The 19,176-nt window shown below is 46.7% G+C and overlaps 1 protein-coding gene across 1 annotated transcript in view; it reads right to left on the bottom strand.

The window, feature by feature from the left end:
* Positions 1–18,851, bottom strand: part of LOC140386949 (heparin cofactor 2-like) — a 40,946-nt gene extending 22,095 nt beyond the window's left edge. Inside the window, exons 1-2 of the mRNA XM_072469870.1 lie at positions 17,654–18,851; positions 3,549–3,822 (exon numbers count right to left, since the gene is read on the bottom strand). Of these exons, the coding sequence (XP_072325971.1) occupies positions 3,549–3,822; positions 17,654–18,458 (1,079 nt within the window). The 5' untranslated portion in view covers positions 18,459–18,851. The remainder of the gene's footprint in view (positions 1–3,548; positions 3,823–17,653) is intronic.
* Positions 18,852–19,176: the final 325 nt, after the last annotated feature.

Here is a 19,176-nt window from a genome sequence, read left to right as displayed (position 1 = left end):
GTTGCTGTATTTCTGAAACTGCAAAGACTTGAATGGATCAGCATGAAAACCATTACATGCTAGAAAGCAGAAATCTCGACCTGAAAGTCTGGCTTGAGGGGCAGTGTGCAATAAACAACCATATTTTACTTTTTTACACCCCTCTCCTCCCCTCTGTGTTTGTCTGTCTTGTGTGTGTGTGTGTGTGTGTGTAGAGGGTGGGTGCAAGTTAAAGTGGGGGGTTATGAATTTGGTAATAGTTAACCAGTTGCATTTGCTGCATATTTCATTACAGTTCTTGTTCTTAATAAAATGTAGTTGCGTTTAAATTTACAAACCTGGTGACTGTAATTATTGGACAGCCAAGGGCCAAAGACTTTTGGTATTTTTCCAAGAATTATTGGTTAATTCAATTGTGTTGTGACTCCGGGTCAAGTAGGGCTGGAAATAGGGGCAGAATGGTGGCTCAGTGGTTAGCACTGCTGCCTCACGCGCCGAGGACCTGGGTTCGATCCCGGCCACGGGTCACTTTCAGTGTGGAGTTTGCACATTCTCCCCGTGTTTGCGTGTGTTTCACCCCCACAAGCCAAAGGTGTGCAGGTTAGGGGAATTGGCCACGCTAAAGTGTCCCTTAATTGGGAAAAACTAATTGGGTACTCCAAATTTTTTTTTTTTAAAGTGGGCTGGAATTGACTGCGCACTCGTCCAGGGTGTTGCCACAGAAGTCTCAGTGCACCAATCTCCCTGAGTCATTGAGAGATAGTAAGGATTGGAAAGCTGACAGGAACATGGTTCGAAGTGCCTTTTATTTTTTTACCCAATTAAGAGGCAATTTAGAATAACCAACCCACCTACCCTGCACACCTTTGGCTTGTGGGGGTGGGACCCACATAGACATGGAGAGAATGTGCGAACTCCACACCGACAGTGACCCGGGGCTGGGATCGAACCCAGGTCCTCAGCGCCCTGAGGCAGCGGTGCTAACACTATTGCAATGGAGGGGAGGGATAGGGCCAAACGGCAGGGCAAGGTTTATAATTGGGGGAGGGGTAATTATGATGCGATTAGGAAAGAATTAGGGAGCATAAGATGGGAACAGAAACTTGTCAGGAAAAGGCACAAATGAAAAGTGGAGCTTGTTCAAGGAACAAATACTGCGTGTCCTTGAAAGGTCCCTGTCAGGCAGGGAGGAAATGGCCGTGTGAAGGAACCATGGTTCACAAAAGAGGTTGAATGTCTTGTCAAGAGGAAAAAGGTCGGTAAGTTAATGGAAAGGGTCCTCAGGGATAGGATTAATGACCATTTGGAAAGATGCAGCTTAATCCTGGATAGTCAACACGGATTCGTGAAGGGTAAGTCTTGCCTCAAAAATTTGATTGAATTCTTTGAGGAGGTAACTAAGTGTGTAGATGAAGGTAGAGCAGTTGATGTCGTATACATGGATTTCAGTAAGACGTTTGATAAGGTTCCCCACGGTCGGCTCATGAAGAAAGTAAGGAGGTGTGGGATAGAGGGAAATTTGGCCAATTGGATAAGTAACTGGCTATCACATAGAAGACAGAGGGTGGTGGTGGATGGTAAATTTTCAGACTGGAGACCAGTTACCAGCGGTGTACCACAGAGATCAGTGTTGGGCCCTCTGCTATTTGTGATTTTTATCAATGACTTGGAGGATGGGGTTGAAGGGTGGGTTGGTAAATTTGCTGATGACACCAAGATTGGTGGAGTAGTGGACGAGGTGGAGGGCTGTTGTAGGCTGCAAAGAGACATTGATAGGATGCAGAGCCGGGCCGAAAAATGGCTGACGGAGTTTAACCCTGATAAGTGTGAGGTGATTCATTTTGGTAGGACAAATTTGAATGCGGATTACAGGGTCAACGGCAGGGTTCTGAGGAATGTGGAGGAACAGAGAGATCTTGGGGTTCATGTCCACAGATCTCTGAAGGTTGCCACTCAAGTGGATAGAGCCGTGAAGAAGGCCTATAGTGTGTTAGCGTTTATTAACAGGGGGCTTGAGTTTAAGAGTCGTGGGGTTATGCTGCAACTGTACAGGACCCTGGTGAGACCACATTTGGAGTATTGTGTACAGTTCTGGTCACCTCATTATAGGAAGGATGTGGAAGCATTGGAAAGGGTGCAAAGGAGATTTACCAGGAGGGTAGGTCTTATGAGGAAAGGTTGAGGGAGCTAGGGCTTTCTCATTGGAGCGAAGGAGGATGAGAGGCGACTTAATATAGATTATAAGATGATGAGGGGGATAGATAGAGTGGATGTTCAGAGACTATTTCCTCGGGTGGATGTAGCTGTTACAAGGGGGCATAGCAAAAAGTTCAGGGTGGGAGATATAGGAGGGATGTCCGCGGTAGGTTCTTTACTCAGAGAGTGGTTAGAGTGTGGAATGGACTGCCTGCTGTGATAGTGGAGTCGGACACTTTAGGAACGTTCAAGCGGTTATTGGATAGGCACATGGAGCACACCAGAATGACGGGGAGTGGGATAGCTTGATCTTGGTTTCGGACAAAGCTTGGCACAACATCGAGGGCCGAAGGGCCTGTTCTGTGCTGTACTGTTCTATGTTCTAACCACTGCACTGCCATGCCGCCCACAAACTGCCTTTTAAAAGTTAGGAGTGAGTTGTGTCGGGCTGTGTTTTACTGCTACTGTTAACTAGAGAGTGTTGGCAGCAGCGGGTTTAAGTTTTCCAATCATTCAGCTGTCGTAAGCGAAAGTCCTTTCGCTGATGGGATCTGGGTTCAAAACAAGCTCAGACTGATGAAATGCAAGTCGCTTGTTGGAAGCTGTAAGGCGCCCAAGTGCATGAATTTGCTCTGTTCCTAGGTGCTGTGATTTGAAACAAATCATGGCTGGCAATTTCACTCAGAAGAGGCCATGAGTGTGACTGATGAAAAAACACAGAAATGAAGGGCGAGCTGAGGTTGGACACACAGTACGCCTCAGTGGGGCACAGAAAAGGGTGTTTCAATCTCCATGGACAGCCTGCGATGTTAACATAGCAAAGAAAGTACCTGCATTTCTTTCACAACTGCGTGATGTGCCCAAGCGGTTTACAACCAATGGAGTACTTTTTGAAGTGTGCTCAATGTTGTAGTCGAGAACATGACAGTCAGTTTATGCACAGCAAGCTCCTACAGACAGCAGTGCCATAATACAGCATCATCTTTTTAGTGACCTTGGCTGCGTGATAGTGGCTGGGACAAACTTACCTGCACTTCTTCAAAATAATGCCATGGAATCTATTAGGTCCCCTTTAGAGGGAAAATTGGGCCTTGCTTTAAATGCACAAAGGATGCAAAAAGTGACATATATCCCATTCCCCAGTATTAGCCACCCTCCCTTAACGGATTGAAAATTTACACCTCCTTTCCAGAGGGAAAAAATGTTTTCTGCAATCATCTAGAAAGTGTAAACTTTCAGAAACACACACAGGCACACGGATACATAAACATCCCAAGTTCTCTGTCAGTAACTAGCTCCTTCGAAGGAACAGACAATTGATGAGGTAATTTAAGAGAGTGGAGTTCGAATAATCCTTAATGCTGCCACGCTACCTGTTGGTCATGTCCTTGAGCCAGTTGTCAACCATTTCCCAGCTGAGTTCTCTCTCAATGTGCCTCAAACCAAAGGTTCTGTACGGGACCACGAGCAGCATACTGGCGTTGGCACTGTACGGGAGGCTGATGACGTCGCACTCGTGGGTGTGATCCGTGGTGGCAAGCATGGTCGCTCTGACATACATCATCGGCACCTTCACCACGGCCGACCTGCCGGTGTAGAAATGGAGCATGGCGGTCTTGCTTTTAATAAATTTATGCTCCCACGAGCCTGCAAACAATGGATTTGCAGAGTAATAACAAAGTCATTTACCATTGCACTGTAGCTAAGATTGATGGCAGCGACAAGGATGATAACGCTGTGGAAAATGATTGCATTAGTTGCTGCAATGATCCAAATAATAGTATGGATGTCTCCCAGTGCATGCATTCAAAGCAAACAAGAATTATTGAAATGTTTTGTGATACCACCAGAATATTTCCAACATCAGAATTGTTCGTGATTTCTTAAAGCAACTCCTTGGTATTTTTCCTTCAAGTAATAAAGAAGGGCTATGGGGAAAGAAGGGAAACAGGGGAGTGTAAATAATTGGACAACTTTATCAAAGATCTGGCACAGGCATAGTGGATTGAATGGCCTCTTCCTCTGATCTATGATTCTAATTTTTCCTACATTTTATCCATTCCTCTTTTGTAAGTCAACAACTCCTACAATGTCTCAGGGCACTAGAAGTTCCTCTAGTTGCCTGATCCTGTCCTTCCCGATCTTCCAACACTTTGTATTAAGCGTCACTATAGCAATCAGATGTAGGAACTCTAGCTGACCGTTTTCAGCTTTCCATAGTTTGCAAACATTGAGTAGGCGATTGCTGTCCCGATTAAATCAGCTTAATGCAGAACTGAGCATTCAACCCGGGGGAAGGGGACTGGTAGGGGTGTGGAGATGTCAGCCCCTGCTCAGAAATTCAGAGTGTGTACCTCTGAGTCTGTGGGTTCAAATTTCACACCAGAAACTTGAGCTCAAAAATCTAAGGAAAATGGGATTAGAGTAGGTAGGTGCTTGGCAGCATGGCGGCGCAGTGGTTAGCACTGCTGCCTCACGGTGCCGAGGTCCCGGGTTTGATCCCGGCTCTGGGTCACTGTCCGTGTGGAGTTTGCACATTCTCCCCGTGTTTGCGTGGGTTTCGCCCCCACAAACCAAAGATGTGCAGGGTAGGTGGATTGGCCACGCTAAATTGCCCCTTAATTGGAACAAAATGAATTGCGTACTGTAAATTTTTTTAAAAGTAGGTAGGTGCTTAATGGCATGCGGAGACATGATAGGTTGAATGCCCTCTGTCTGTGCTGTAAAACTCTGTGACTCTAGGCTGGCACTCCATTACAGTGTTGTGGGCGTGCTATACTGTCAGACGTGCCGTCTTTCAGATGGAACATTAAACCGAGGCCCATCTTCGCTCTAAGGTGAACATAATAGATCGCATGGCATTATATCAGTGGAGAACAGAGATCATTTCCCTAACCTTGAGGCCAATATTGATCTGTCGAGCAACATCACTAAGAAAACAACTGGTCATAATTACATTGTTGTCTGTGGGATCTTACTGTGCAAAAATTGGATGTTGTAATTCCCACATCACAACAGAGTCTACACTTCAGAAAGCACTTCGCGGGCTGTAGAGCGCTTTGGGACATTATTTCTATTTCCCTGGTCTGTCCATTGAATCATGAAGGAAGCAGTCTAAAAATATGTTTCCTTAAGAGAAATTGTTCCAGACATGTCCTGTGGTTCAGGGCACATGAACAATTCTCATTGCGGTCTGCATGATTAATGTGCGGAAAATAACATCTTGCAAATTTTTACATTATGGCCGGCCTGGGTGGGGTCTTGTTTTGGAAGTTGCTTAACAAATCAGTAGTCTTGGCGAGGGTGCAGCACAGATTTTCCAGACTTTGAAGAGGGATGAGGAACATCAATCACTTGGGAGGAAGCAGAGGAGCTGAAATTGTTCTCGGAGCTGAGAGAGGTTAAGGGAAGGTTTCATAGAGGTGTTCAAAAGAGAGAGGAAATAAGGAGAAATTATCCTGGTCGCTAAGCGTTGGTAACCAGGGGATGCAGATTGAAAGCTAATTGGCAAAAGAATCAGAAGAGGAGGTGAGGAGAGTTTTTTTTTAAAACACCACGAGTTATGATTTGAATGTGCTGCCTGCAAGGGCGGTTGTGGTGATATGCATCACTGTAAATACACAAGGGGTTAATGTAAATACACTACAACTAAGTAAACACTAGAGGGAGCACCAGAGACATCATGACATGCAGACAAACAGCTAATGAACACATAGAATAGGACACGACCAATGGACAGTCAAGACAGCCAGAGGTGACACTACCACAAGGGGCCATTTACACAACCCATATATAAGGGCAAAGAACAAAGAAAAGTACAGCACAGGACCAGGCCTTTGGCCCTCCAAGCCCGTGCCGACCATGCTGCCCGACTAAACTAAAATCTTCTGCACTTCCTGGGTCTGTATCCCTCTATTCCCATCCTATTCATGTATTTGTCAAGATGCCCCTTAAATGTCACTATCGTCCCTGCTTCCACCACCTCCTCCGGCAGCGAGTTCCAGGCACCCACTGCCCTCTGTGTAAAAAACTTCCCTCGTACATCTACTCTAAACCTTGCCCCTTGCACCTTAAACCTATGCCCCCTAGTAATTGACCCCTCTACCCTGGGGAAAAGCCTCTGACTATCCACTCTGTCTATGCCCCTCATAATTTTGTAGACCTCTATCAGGTCGCCCCTCAACCTCCGTCGTTCCAGTGAGAACAAACCAAGTTTATTCAACTGCTCCTCATAGCTAATGCTCTCCATACCAGGCAACATTCTGGACCCTCTCTAAAGCTTCCACATCCTTCTGGTAGTGTGGCGACCAGAATTGAACACTATACTCCAAGTGTGGCCTAACTAAGGTTCTATACAGCTGCAACATGACTTGCCAATTCTTATACTCAATGCCCCGGCCAATGAAGGCAAGCATGCCCTATGCCTTCTTGACTACCTTCTCCACCTGTGTTGCCCCTTTCAGTGACCTGTGGACCTGTACACCTAGATCTCTCTGACTTTCAGTACTCTTGAGGGTTCTACCATTCACTGTATATTCCTTACCTGCATTAGACCTTCCAAAATGCATTACCTCACATTTGTCCGGATTAAACTCCATCTGCCATCTCTCCGCCCAAATCTCCAAACAATCTAAATCCTGCTGTATCCTCTGACCGTCCTCATCGCTATCCGCAATTCTGCCAAACTTTGTGTCGTCTGCAAACTTACTAATCAGACCAGTTACATTTTCCTCCAAATCATTTATATATACTACAAACAGCAAAGGTCCCAGCACTGATCCCTGCGGAACACCACTAGTCACAGCCCTCCAATTAGAAAAGCATCCTTCCATTGCTACTCTCTGCCTTCTATGACCTAGCCAGTTCTGTATCCACCTTGCCAGCTCACCCCTTATCCCGTGTGACTTCACCTTTTGTACTATTCTACCATGAGGGACCTTGTCAAAGGCCTTACTGAAGTCCATATAGACAACATCCACTGCCCTACTTGCATCAATCATCTTTGTGACCACTTTGAAAAACTCTATCAAGTTAGTGAGACACGACCTCCCCTTCACGTGCTCTTTCTCTTTCCACAGGTGACACTTAGAGAGTAGGACAGGGGCAGATCAGAAGCATCACACCCACCACGTGGCTTAGAGCAGACTGGTTAGTTAGACTGAGTTACTATAGCAAGATTAGCAGGAGAGTCGAACTCAAGTAGGCGAATTGTTCACTGTTCAATAAATGTGTTAAACCTATCTCCAAGTCTGAACCTTCCTTTGTCAGAGCATCCATCAAGGAAGCAGCTAATGCTACATGAAGAAGCAGAACACAACAGCGGTTATGGCAGATTTCAATGGTAACTCTCGCAAAGGCAATTAGGCATAAACTTGAAAAGAAAAATCTAATTGCAGGGCTGTGGGGAAGGTACAAGGGAGGGGAAACTAGTTGGATAGTTTTTGCAAAGAGCTGACATAACACGATGGGCCGAAAGGCCCCTTTCTGGGCCATTCCATGAAGCTACTAGGGTTTGGGAGTGTTCTGTAAATATTTCAAAAAGGTCTCCTCTGAATAGCAGGCAAACCGAGAATATCGCCAGTTTACATCCAATTAAAACTGTGCCAGGACACATCTTTTCAAGAGTATTGCTGTCTAAGAATTCAACAGAATTAATCGCTGCTGAACACTCTGCAGGCCGTAGCCTGCCTCTGACCTCGCTGCTTTTAAATCTCCTCTTGCTTCAAAACATTCATGCCTTGAAATCATGTGGCGGGATTATTAATGCTTAAGGTGATCCCATGCAATCCCTCCACCTGCTATTCTTCCTCCAGAGGTTGAAGTATCTGTTAAAACAGCAAGCTATGGAACTGCACACGAATGTAATTCACTTGTGGAAGCTAATAATCGCACAGCACAACATCAAGGTGTCAGAATCCAAGAAGCCCCAGCCCTTCATGTGGGATAGCCTGATCTGGTGAAGTGTCTCCATTGGGGCTTTCCTTTGCAAGAATTAGAAGTATCTTTTTTTCCACCCCAGTGTTTGCTTATTCACATTGGTTGTTGGAAGATGGAATTCTACAATTCTCGCTGTTAACACTTGCATTTACAAATTAAACTATTCCAATCCTTTATACCAAAAGAAAATGAAAATCATAAGCTGTCCCATGAAGCTACCGCATTAAAGTCATCGTCTGAGGCGGGACTGAGCTACGCAGAGCAGGAGGGTGAGATTTGATCCCTGGTCTATGCTGAATTAGCCATTCAGATCAGGGCACCATAATTAGTGTTCTTGGACTCAGCAAAGAGAGAAAATAAGGATCGGTATTCTTTCTCCTTCTAGAAGGTATGTAATACCAGGGGAGTTTCGGTATTGCATTCGGTATCTGAGCATGGGACTTTCTAGGGCTAGACTTGAACAAACAATCTTCGGAAGCTTTAGGGCAGCACGGTAGCACAAGTGGCTAGCACTGTGGCTTCACAGCGCCAGGGTCCCAAGTTCGATTCCCCGCTGGGTCACTGTCTGTGTGGAGTTTGCTCGTTCTCCCCGTGTCTGCATGGGTTTCCTCCGGGTGCTCCAGTTTCCTCCCACAGTCTAAAAGACGTGCAAGTTAGGTGGATTGGCCATGATAAATTGCCCTTAGTGACCAAAAAGGTTAGGAGGGGTATTGGGTTACGGGGATAGGGTGGAAGTGAGGGCTTAAATGGGTCGGTGCAGACTTGATGGGCTGAATGGCCTCCTTCTGCACTGTATGTTCTATATGTTCTATGTTCTATGTTCTAGTCACAGGCAAAAAGTACTACCAAAGGAGGGGAGCTGCTGATATTTATTGAACGAGGAAGAGTCAGCGACTTTGGAAAGAAGGACTTAGGGCAAGGTTTTCCGTCACTCCCCCATGTTTTTCGGTAGTTCACCATTGGCCACTGGCAGTATTTTCCGGCCCCCCCCCGATGTCTACAGAGTGATGAATGTAGGAAATTGTTATAGATTATATTTTGTTGTCGTAATGTTATTATAAACCCTGGGCCAAATAAATACATGATGTGGAGATGCCGGCGTTGGACTGGGGTGAGCACAGTACGAAGTCTTACAACACCAGGTTAAAGTCCAACAGGTTTGTTTCGATGTCACAAATAAATACAGGCAGTATGTCTGCTAAAACTGTGACCAAGGGTTTGTAAAGGTGAGCTGATCATTGATTTTAACAATTTACTTGTTTACACATAGATGGCTAATGGAATAGTGTTTATGTTTAAGACGTTCCCAGTTCCCTGCAGCATAGATAATTTTTGAAGGATTGTGTTTAGTTCTAGCTGAACAGGTTATGGGACATCTTCGTTGAGGAGACTGGAGAATGCTTTATGCTTGGGATACAGATGATGAAATTAATGGGAGGAGACAGGGCTGTTTAGCCTGAGGATTTTAGTCTGACAAGGTAGCAGGATTCCTGAAATGGTTCCTTTCCAAAGGTCTACAGCAAGTAACCCTGATTTTTGTTTTTTCAATTAAGGGGCAATTTAGCGTGGCCAATCCACCACCTACCCTGCACATCTTTGGGTTATGGGGGTGAGACCCATGCAGGCATGTGGAGAATGTACAAACTCCACACGGACAGTGACCCGGGGCTTGGATCGAACCCGTGTCCTTGGCACCATGAACAGTAGTGCTAACCACTGCCCCAACCATGCCATCCAGTAACCCTGATTGTTAACTTTATTTATAAGTGGCATTTGAACTGTATTGGACTGTTTAATTGGAATATATTGTGGCAGTTGGAGATAGGGAGTTAAAGTTTGTTTTTCCCTTTTTATTTAAGAACTATTCTGTTAATTGAAACATATTACTGTGTTGCTAATGTGGTTAATTCTGTGTTTAAATTAAAATTTGTTTTAGCATGAAAGATACCTATTGGTCAGCGTTATCACTCCTGTGGTTTAGTTGTCTTCCCTCACAGTCTTGCAAATTGCAAGTTGTTGGGCTTCTTGTACGGGAGTCCTAACAACGGTGTTTTGTGTGGCTCACCCGCCCTGCCACCAAGGAAACCCACCACAGGGGTGGCCTTTGGTAGGATCGGATGATCCTGCTGGCGGGAAGCGGCGCAAAATCCCACCTTTCACAACCTCAGCATTGCAAAGTGCTCAACTGGTGTGACGTGGGAAATGCGGCAGCCGTTGCACACAGCAAGATCCCAGAAACAGCAATGTGATAATGACCTGACATTGACTGAAGAGCAAATATTGGTCAGGACACTGGCGTGGAGGGAAAACTCCCCTGCTCTTCTTCAAAACAGTACTATGGGATGTTTTACAACGGGTAGTTGCCTTATCTGAGAGGTAGCACTTCTACCAGTGTAGTACTCCCTCAGTACAGCACTGGGAATGCCAACCTAGGGTTTTGAGCTTAAGTTCTGGAGTGGGGACTTAAACCTACAACTTCCGTAACTCAGAGAGCAGCATGTTACCAACTGAGCCGCAGCCAAGAGGAGTGGATGAACTTGAAAAGAAAAAGAAAAATGAGTTTCAAAGTCTCACTTTATGTCCAACCTACAGTTTATGACAGACATTACATAAATATACTGCAGTAACATCTGTGAAACTTGGACTCTGTCCAGTAGTAATATATGATCAGAATTTTCCAAGTTCCTCAGATTACAGTTTAAACAGATACATTTGATGTGTGGCTGCCGTATTCTCTACTCCCTTGCCTGTGTTTCTGTGATTAATACTCTGTTTCAGTTCTTCCTATTTGATGATCCCTCTGGACCACATCACACTGCAACTGAAGTGAGCCAGTAACGCAGACTGAAGATTTGTGTTTCCCACAACACCAGTGAAACCAGACTTGAGTGTCAGATCCTGCATCTCTGTTCAGTCCATAGGCCAGGATTTTTCCCGATGGTGGAGTTTCCCTTCCCACCATCTGAGGAAATCTTCAGTAACAGGCGAAAGATTTATCCTACCGAAACTCCCTACAGCAGAACCGGGACTGCAGCAGTCCCTGGAGCCTCGGTGCTAGGATTCCAGTACCGGGTAAGATTTGGGGGGGGCTCAGGATGCAATAGGTAGGAGAAGCCTGGGGAGGAGGGGTGTGTGTTAGTGGAGAGGCCTGTGTGTGTGTGTGTGGGGGGGGGGGGGGGGGGGGGTGCTGAGGAAGCACCCACAGCAGCCAGACCTTTTGAGGAGGGTGCCCAATTTCTAAAGGAGGCCGGAGGTGAAGGTGCTTCCCCACTCCCACCCCCCTCTCCTTCCTTCCTGAAGCCTGAGCAGGGTCAACGTTAGGGGCTTCCCCCTCACCCCATCCTGTCCCTGGGCCCCTTCCACCAGATTAATCATTGAGGCTGGGTGGGAAATGATGGGAAAAGAGGTCCTAATTAGCCGCATGAAATGGGACGAGGGTTGGGGGTGGGGTGGGTGAGCCTGCACCTCACCTGTCCCGCTGTAAAATTCCAAAAGTTGTGCTGAGTGGGAACAGAGCGGGAAGGCCATCCAAAGAACTGTAGGGCAAACCACCCACCTACGGACCTGCTGGGGAGGTGGGGGAAACATAAAACTCTGCCTTCGGTTAAGCCAGTTCCTCTGTTGGTGAAGGAAATGTGAAATTGAAGTGAGGAGGCCGGTTCTGATTAAATTGGATATCAAGCATTCCCCAACGTGTGAACCACTTCTGCACTCCCTAATGCATATTACAACAACAACAACTGACACTTCTGCAGTACCTTGAAAGGAGGGAAAGGTTTTTTACGCAGAGGGTAGTGGGTGCCTGGAACTCACTACCGGAGGAGGTAGTGGAGGCAGGGACGATAGGGACATTTAAGGGGCATCTTGACAAATATATGAATAGGATGGGAATAGAAGGATACGGACCCAGGAAGTGTAGAAGATTGTAGTTTAGTCGGGCAGTATGGTCGGCACGGGCTTGGAGGGCCGAAGGGCCTGTTCCTGTGCTGTACATTTCTTTGTTCTTTGTTCTTTTGTTTGAATTTTTTATAACAGCTTTCGCGATCTCAAGACTCTTTGCAGCCAATTAAATACATTTGAAGTGTAGGAGCTGGTAGCGGGGGAGATGGAGGCAGGGACCTCGTGGTATTAGATCAAATAGTTTGGATGGGGTGGTGTTTGTGCAGTGTGTCCAGGAAGCTTTTCTAACACAGTATGTAGATTGTCTGACCAGAGGAGGGGCAATATTGGATTTAGTACTTGGTAATGAACCAGGGCAAGTGATAGATTTGTTAGTGGGGGAGCATTTTGGAGATAGTGACCACAATTCTGTGACTTTCACTTTAGTAATGGAGAGGGATAGGTGCGTGCAACAGGGCAAGGTTTACAATTGGGGGAAGGGTAAATACGATGTTGTCAGACAAGAATTGAAGTGCATAAGTTGGGAACATAGGCTGTCAGGGAAAGACACAAGTGAAATGTGGAACTTGTTCAAGGAACAGGTACTACGTGTCCTTGATATGTATGTCCCTGTCAGGCAGGGAAGAGATGGTCGAATGAGGGAACCATGGTTGACAAGAGAGGTTGAATGTCTTGTTAAGCGGAAAAAGGTGACTTATGTAAGGCTGAGGAAACAAGGTTCAGACAGGGCATTGGAGGGATACAAGATAGCCAGGAGGGAACTGAAGAAAGGGATTAGGAGAGCTAAGAGAGGGCATGAACAATCTTTGGCGGGTAGGATCAAGGAAAACCCCAAGGCATTTTACACATATGTGAGAAATATGAGAATGACTAGAGCGAGGGTAGGTCCGATCAAGGACAGTAGCGGGAGATTGTGTATGGAGTCTGAAGAGATAGGAGAGGTCTTAAACGAGTACTTTTCTTCTGTATTTACAAATGAGAGGGGCCATATTGTTGGAGAGGACAGTGTGAAACAGACTGGTAAGCTCGAGGAAATACTTGTTAGGAAGATGTGTTGGGCATTTTGAAAAACTTGAGGATAGACAAGTCCCCCGGGCCTGACGGGATATATCCAAGGATTCTATGGGAAGCAAGAGATGAAATTGCAGAGCCGTTGGCAATGATCTTTTCGTCCTCACTGTCAACAGGGGTGGTACCAGTGGATTGGAGTGTGGCGAATGTCGTGCCCCTGTTCAAAAAAGGGAATAGGGATAACCCTGGGAATTACAGGCCAGTTAGTCTTACTTCGGTGGTTGGCAAAGTCATGGAAAGGGTACTGAAGGATAGGATTTCTGAGCATCTGGAAAAACACTGCTTGATTAGGGATAGTCAGCACGGATTTGTGAGGGGTAGGTCTTGCCTTACAAGTCTTATTGAATTCTTTGAGGAGGTGACCAAGCATGTGGATGAAGGTAAAGCAGTGGATGTAGTGTACATGGATTTTAGTAAGGCATTTGATAAGGTTCCCCATGGTAGACTTCTGCAGAAAGTAAGGAGGCATGGGATAGTGGGAAATTTGGCCAGTTGGATAACGAACTGGCTAACCGATAGAAGTCAGAGAGTGGTGGTAGATGGCAAATATTCAGCCTGGATCCCAGTTACCAGTGGCGTACCGCAGGGATCAGTTCTGGGTCCTCTGCTGTTTGTGATTTTCATTAATGACTTGGATGAAGGAGTTGAAGGGTGGGTCAGTAAATTTGCAGATGAATCGAAGATTGGTGGAGTTGTGGATAGTGAGGAGGGCTGTTGTCGGCTGCAAAGAGACATAGATAGGATGCAGAGCTGGGCTGAGAAGTGGCAGATGGAATTTAACCCTGAAAAGTGTGAGGTTGTCCATTTTGGAAGGACAAATATGAAAGCGGAATACAGGGTTAACGGTAGAGTTCTTGGCAATGTGGAGGAGCAGAGAGATCTTGAGGTCTATGTTCATACATCTTTGAAAGTTGCCACTCAAGTGGATAGAGCTGTAAAGAAGGCCTATGGTGTGCTAGCGTCCATTAACAGAGGGATTGAATTTAAGAGCCGTGAGGTGATGATGCAGCTGTACAAAACTTTGGTAAGGCCACATTTGGAGTACTGTGTACAGTTCTGGTCGCCTCATTTTAGGAAGGATGTGGAAGCTTTGGAAAAGGTGCAAAGGAGATTTACCAGGATGTTGCCTGGGATGGAGAGTAGGTCTTACGAGGAAGGGTTGAGGGTGCTAGGCCTTTTCTCATTAGAACAGAGAAGGATGAGGGGCGACTTGATAGAGGTTTATAAGATGATCAGGGGAATAGATAGAGTAGACAGTCAGAGACTTTTTCAGTGGGTGGAACAAACCATTACAAGGGGACATAAATTTAAGGTGAATGGTGGAAGATATAGGGGGGATGTCAGAGGTAGGTTCTTTACCCAGAGAGTAGTGGGGGCATGGAATGCACTGCCTGTGGAAGTAGTTGAGTCGGAAACATTAGGGACCTTCAAGCAGCTATTGGATAGGTACATGGATTACGGTAAAATGATATAGTGTAGATTTATTTGTTCTTAAGGGCACCACGGTAGCATTGTGGATAGCACAATTGCTTCACAGCTCCAGGGTCCCAGGTTCGATTCCGGCTTGGGTCACTGTCTGTGCGGAGTCTGCACATCCTCCCCGTGTCTGCGTGGGTTTCCTCCGGGTGCTCCGGTTTCCTCCCACAGTCCAAAGATGTGCAGGTTAGGTGGATTGGCCATGATAAATTGCCCTTAATGTCCAAAATTGCCCTTAGTGTTGGGTGGAGGTGTTGGCTATGGGTAGGGTGCTCTTTCCAAGAGCCGGTGCAGACTCAATGGGCCGAATGGCCTCCTCCTGCACTGTAAATTCAATGATAATCTATGATTAATCTCGGACAAAGGTTCGGCACAACATCGTGGGCCGAAGGGCCTGTTCTGTGCTGTATTTTTCTATGTTCTATCATCACTGGAATATTAATCCAGAGGTGCAAGGTATTGCAGATGGTGAAATTTGAATTCAATAAATATCTGGAATTAAGAGTCTAATGATGACCGTGAAACCAAAGTTGATTGTCCTAAACAGTGATCTGGCTCGCTAATGTCCTTTAGGGAAGGAAATCTGCCGTCCTTTACCCGGTCTGGCCTACACGTGACTCCTGATCCACAGCAGTGTGGTTGACTCTTACCTGTCCTCTGAAATGGTCTCTAGCAAACCACTCACTCGAGCCAGCCACACCCACATCCCATGAAAGAATAGAGAAGCCAAATTGCGCACAGCAAGCTCCCACAGACAGCGACGTAATAATGACCAAATAATCTGTTTTGAAATTGAGTTTGGGGAATAAATATGGGGCTGGAATTAGGGATAGCTCGCAGCTCTTTTCTGAAACAGTACCGTGGGATTGTTTATATTCATCTGAGGGGCAGACATTTCATCTGAGAGTCAGCACTTTCAACAGTGCAGCACTCCCTCAGTACCGCACGGCAGCATCAGCCTACCCAGTGCCTTATGTCTTAAACACTCAACTGAGATGCAGCAGACATATGGCAGAATGTAGTGGACAGTAGAGCTTCACAATGCGCTTGCAAGAATATCATCAGATAAAATGAGGGCGGCACGGTGGTTCGCACTGCTGCCTCACGGCACTAGGGACCCAGGTTCAATTCCGGCCTGGGGTCACTGTCTGTGTGGGTTTCCTCCGGATGCTCCGGTATCCTCCCACAGTCCAAAGATGTGCGGGTCAGGTAGATTGGCCATGCTGAATTGCTAAATAGTGTCCAGGCATCTGCAGGCAGGTTATGGGGTTACTGGGATAGGGCAGAGCGGGCAGATGAGAGGGGCTAGGTAGGGATCTCTTTCAGGTGGTCGGTGCAGACCAGATGGGCCAAATGGCCTCCTTCTGCACTGTAGGTATTTACTGTAGGGATTCTGTGAGAGATGCCTTCTATGACAAAATAATTGACACAGAGCTGCCGTGCAGTACTGAGGTTACATTAGGGCAGGTAACCGAAAGCTTGATTAATAAATTAGGTTCAACAGTCACAAGGCATCCGACAAGGACATAATTAGACAAAAATTTATATCAAGCCAAAGAACGAGTATTCAGAGCAATGATTAAAAACTTAAGGAGCATCTTAAAGGAGGAGAGAGACATGGATTGGTTTAGCGAGGGAATCTCAGAGTTTATGGCTTAAGTAGCTGAGTCCCCAATATTGGACTGAATGATGTGGGCATATGCATAAGAGATGGTGCAGGAGCAAAAAGTTCCCGGAAGTTACAGGACTGGTTGAAGGTGCAGAAATATGAAAAGGTGAGACCACAAACAGGTTGAAGCAACAAAGAAGTGAATTTTAGATTAGAGGCATTCAGGGACTGGCAGCTGATGTGGGTCACTGAGCACAGGGATGATGGGTAAGTGGGACTTGGGTACCTGTAGAGTTGAGCTCAAGTTTATGGATGGTGGAGAATGGGAGTTTGCCAAGAGAACATTGGAATAGTTAGTCTGGAGGTGACAAAATTATGCAGGAAACCCTTCAGCAGCAGATGTGTTGAGGCGAGTGTTCAATGGTTTGATTGAGCTGTGTTTGATTATGTTAGTCAGATGACACCCCACTTTTAGGTCTTTTTGTACTCCAAGAGAATAGACAGGCAAAGTTGCTAAATATCTTGAAATGCCTCCTGTTTCACAATTTCTACTCAGTCCTCACCCCACCTTTTCCCTGTGACTAAAATGTCTGGCTCCTGCTTGGCACGCGATTCATTGCAGACAGAACCCCACATACTGCCACGGGGCGCAGCATATTGGAACACTAATATGCCATTGTACCTCTTGGAAATGTCACACGACACGGTGTAATACATTTACTCAGGATCCAGCAATCTTGCTGCATGCCTTTTTAATAATGGGCCATAATTTGCCGTGGCAGGGCATGTAATAGCGTCTGCCATTAGTTAGTGTTGACCTTACATGGCAAGTTCTTGCAAGTACAAGCTGATAACATCACAGTGAGAAAAACAGGGCATCTGGAAGCTCCGAGCAAGTAACTGTAGCTCCTTAATCAGGATTGAAGGATTGTGAAATTAACAGTGTAGGGACGGAGAAGAAAGCGTAAATTAAAGTGGATGAATTCAATGTCAAGTCAGATACAGAGAGAGAAATAGAGAGAACGACTGGATTAAGAGGTAGAAAGAAGTTAAAATGGAATGGAAAAGTTAAAAAAATGTGACATTTTTGAAAAATGTCCGGCAATTAAAACCTGAAAGAATGAAACTGGACAGATGTAATCGTTCATCTGCAGTTGTCAGGGAGGTTTGGTTGGCAGCAATTAGCACTTGTCTCGTCGTTCAAATGTGCACACACTGGGATGGACGAGAGTTGGCTTTCTGTCGCGAATTGAGTTTCTGTGCATTCCGCGTGACACAGTAGCTAGATGTCATTCAGAGCGTTTCAGAGGCAAATAGCGAGGTGCCATCTAGCGGAACTAGCAGCGGAAACCAGTAGCATTTACACATGAACACCCGTGACAGCATCGGCCTACCTATGTCTTTGCCAGCCAATCCTGGCCCAATGTATAGAATGTACCTGTATACCTATGTCTCATTCAACGGCATGTGTCCTGCAACACTGACCTTTGAAGTGGAGAGCCTGATAGATGAGCATCACCGTCTGGGGGTCAATGTCCTCTACCACATCCTGAAGCTTGCCCTTGGTGGCTTTTGAAATGAGCCGGTTGAACTTGGCCACTGTTTGCGGGTCCAGGAAGTCCACCGACTGGGCCTGGGCCCCGTAGTAATGTCTCAAGCCCTCCTCGAAGGTCTTCCTGACCTCCAGCCCACCCCTGATGTAGATGCCAGAGGAGCCTTTGAGCCGGTAGCCGAAGTGGTGCTTGTAGAGCCGGTGGTTGAGTTTGTGGAAGATGTCATGTAGCAGCATCTCCTCCCCCCCAGGCTGGCTGGCCATGAACATATTAAAGCCCAGAGCCCGAGAGATCTGCTCCCGGGTCCCGTTCCCAGCCCCCGCCACCACCATGGCCATCAGGCTGGAGAGGCCGAAGGGGGAGAAGACCAGGTTGTCGGCCGCTGGCTGGGACCTGGCCAGGCTCCGGTAGAAGCTGAAGGCGAAGTCGGTGTTGAGCAGGGCCAGGCGCTGGAGCCGGGATTTGCCCCTGAATCTCCTCCGCAGGGAATCCCAGCTCCTGGGGGCTGGGAGGCGCCCCTTGCCCACCTCCGCTGGGTGGTCCTCCTCATCTTCATAGTCCCCGGGCTCAGCGTAGTACTCATACTCGTCCAGCTCAGGCACGCTGAGCTCCCGGGTCAGGGTGTTACTCTCTAGGGGCACCTCCCCTTGCCCAGGGTGGGAGTTGGGCCCGGCTGCCTCTGTGCTGAGCAAACACAGACTACACAGCACAAAGCAAACCCCACACATCATCCTCATGTCAATCCTCTCCCAACGCTCGGCTGCTTGTCTATACCCAGGGAAGTGGAGAAGACTGTAGCAAGAAGACTGAGAACCCCCCCCTTCAATTAAATCCGAAAATAAATAAAAAGCTGAGGCCAGCCCATTCCCTTCAGCAAGTAACAACTTTCAAAAATACTTCACTTCCTGAATCATTGTAGTTTATTTTCCATCTCCCTCACAGCTGTTGTACGACACGGGGTGACCCTGTCGACAAAATCAATCCCATCGGCTAAAGGCAGACAGAAAGAATTCCCTCAAACCCTGCCAGGACGACTGAAATGAATTAAGGGCGGTGTTTTGGCAGAAGGGAACCTCCCTGACTTCAAATTGTTTCTCGCATGCGGTGCAGCCGCAGCGGCGAATTGTAGCGATTTTCTTTCCCAGTCGCTAACTATTTCCATGTGTGGGGTGTCAGTTACCTCGTCCCAAGTGCCTGCCAAAAGGCGTCTTCCTGCTTTGACAATCTCCCTACAACAGGTTTTACTGATCCTGGCGGCGCCTTCAAGAAAGGTCATGGGTTTGTCAAGGACGTCCGGGACGCCCTGAGACCACAGCAAGGCACATTTTAAAGTTAGGCAGCTAGGGTTGGGTGGGGGAGTGGGGGAGAGAGAATCCTTCCTGCCCACAATCCTCCAACTCCAGTTATTGATGTGCAGGTTGGGTGGGGTTACGGGGATTGGGCCTAGGTAAGAGT

The sequence above is a fragment of the Scyliorhinus torazame genome, chromosome 12, assembly GCF_047496885.1.
Source record: "Scyliorhinus torazame isolate Kashiwa2021f chromosome 12, sScyTor2.1, whole genome shotgun sequence".
Classification (NCBI taxonomy): Eukaryota; Metazoa; Chordata; class Chondrichthyes; order Carcharhiniformes; family Scyliorhinidae; genus Scyliorhinus; species Scyliorhinus torazame.
Note: the sequence above shows the minus strand (reverse complement) of the source record. Positions and strands in the feature narration are given on the sequence as shown.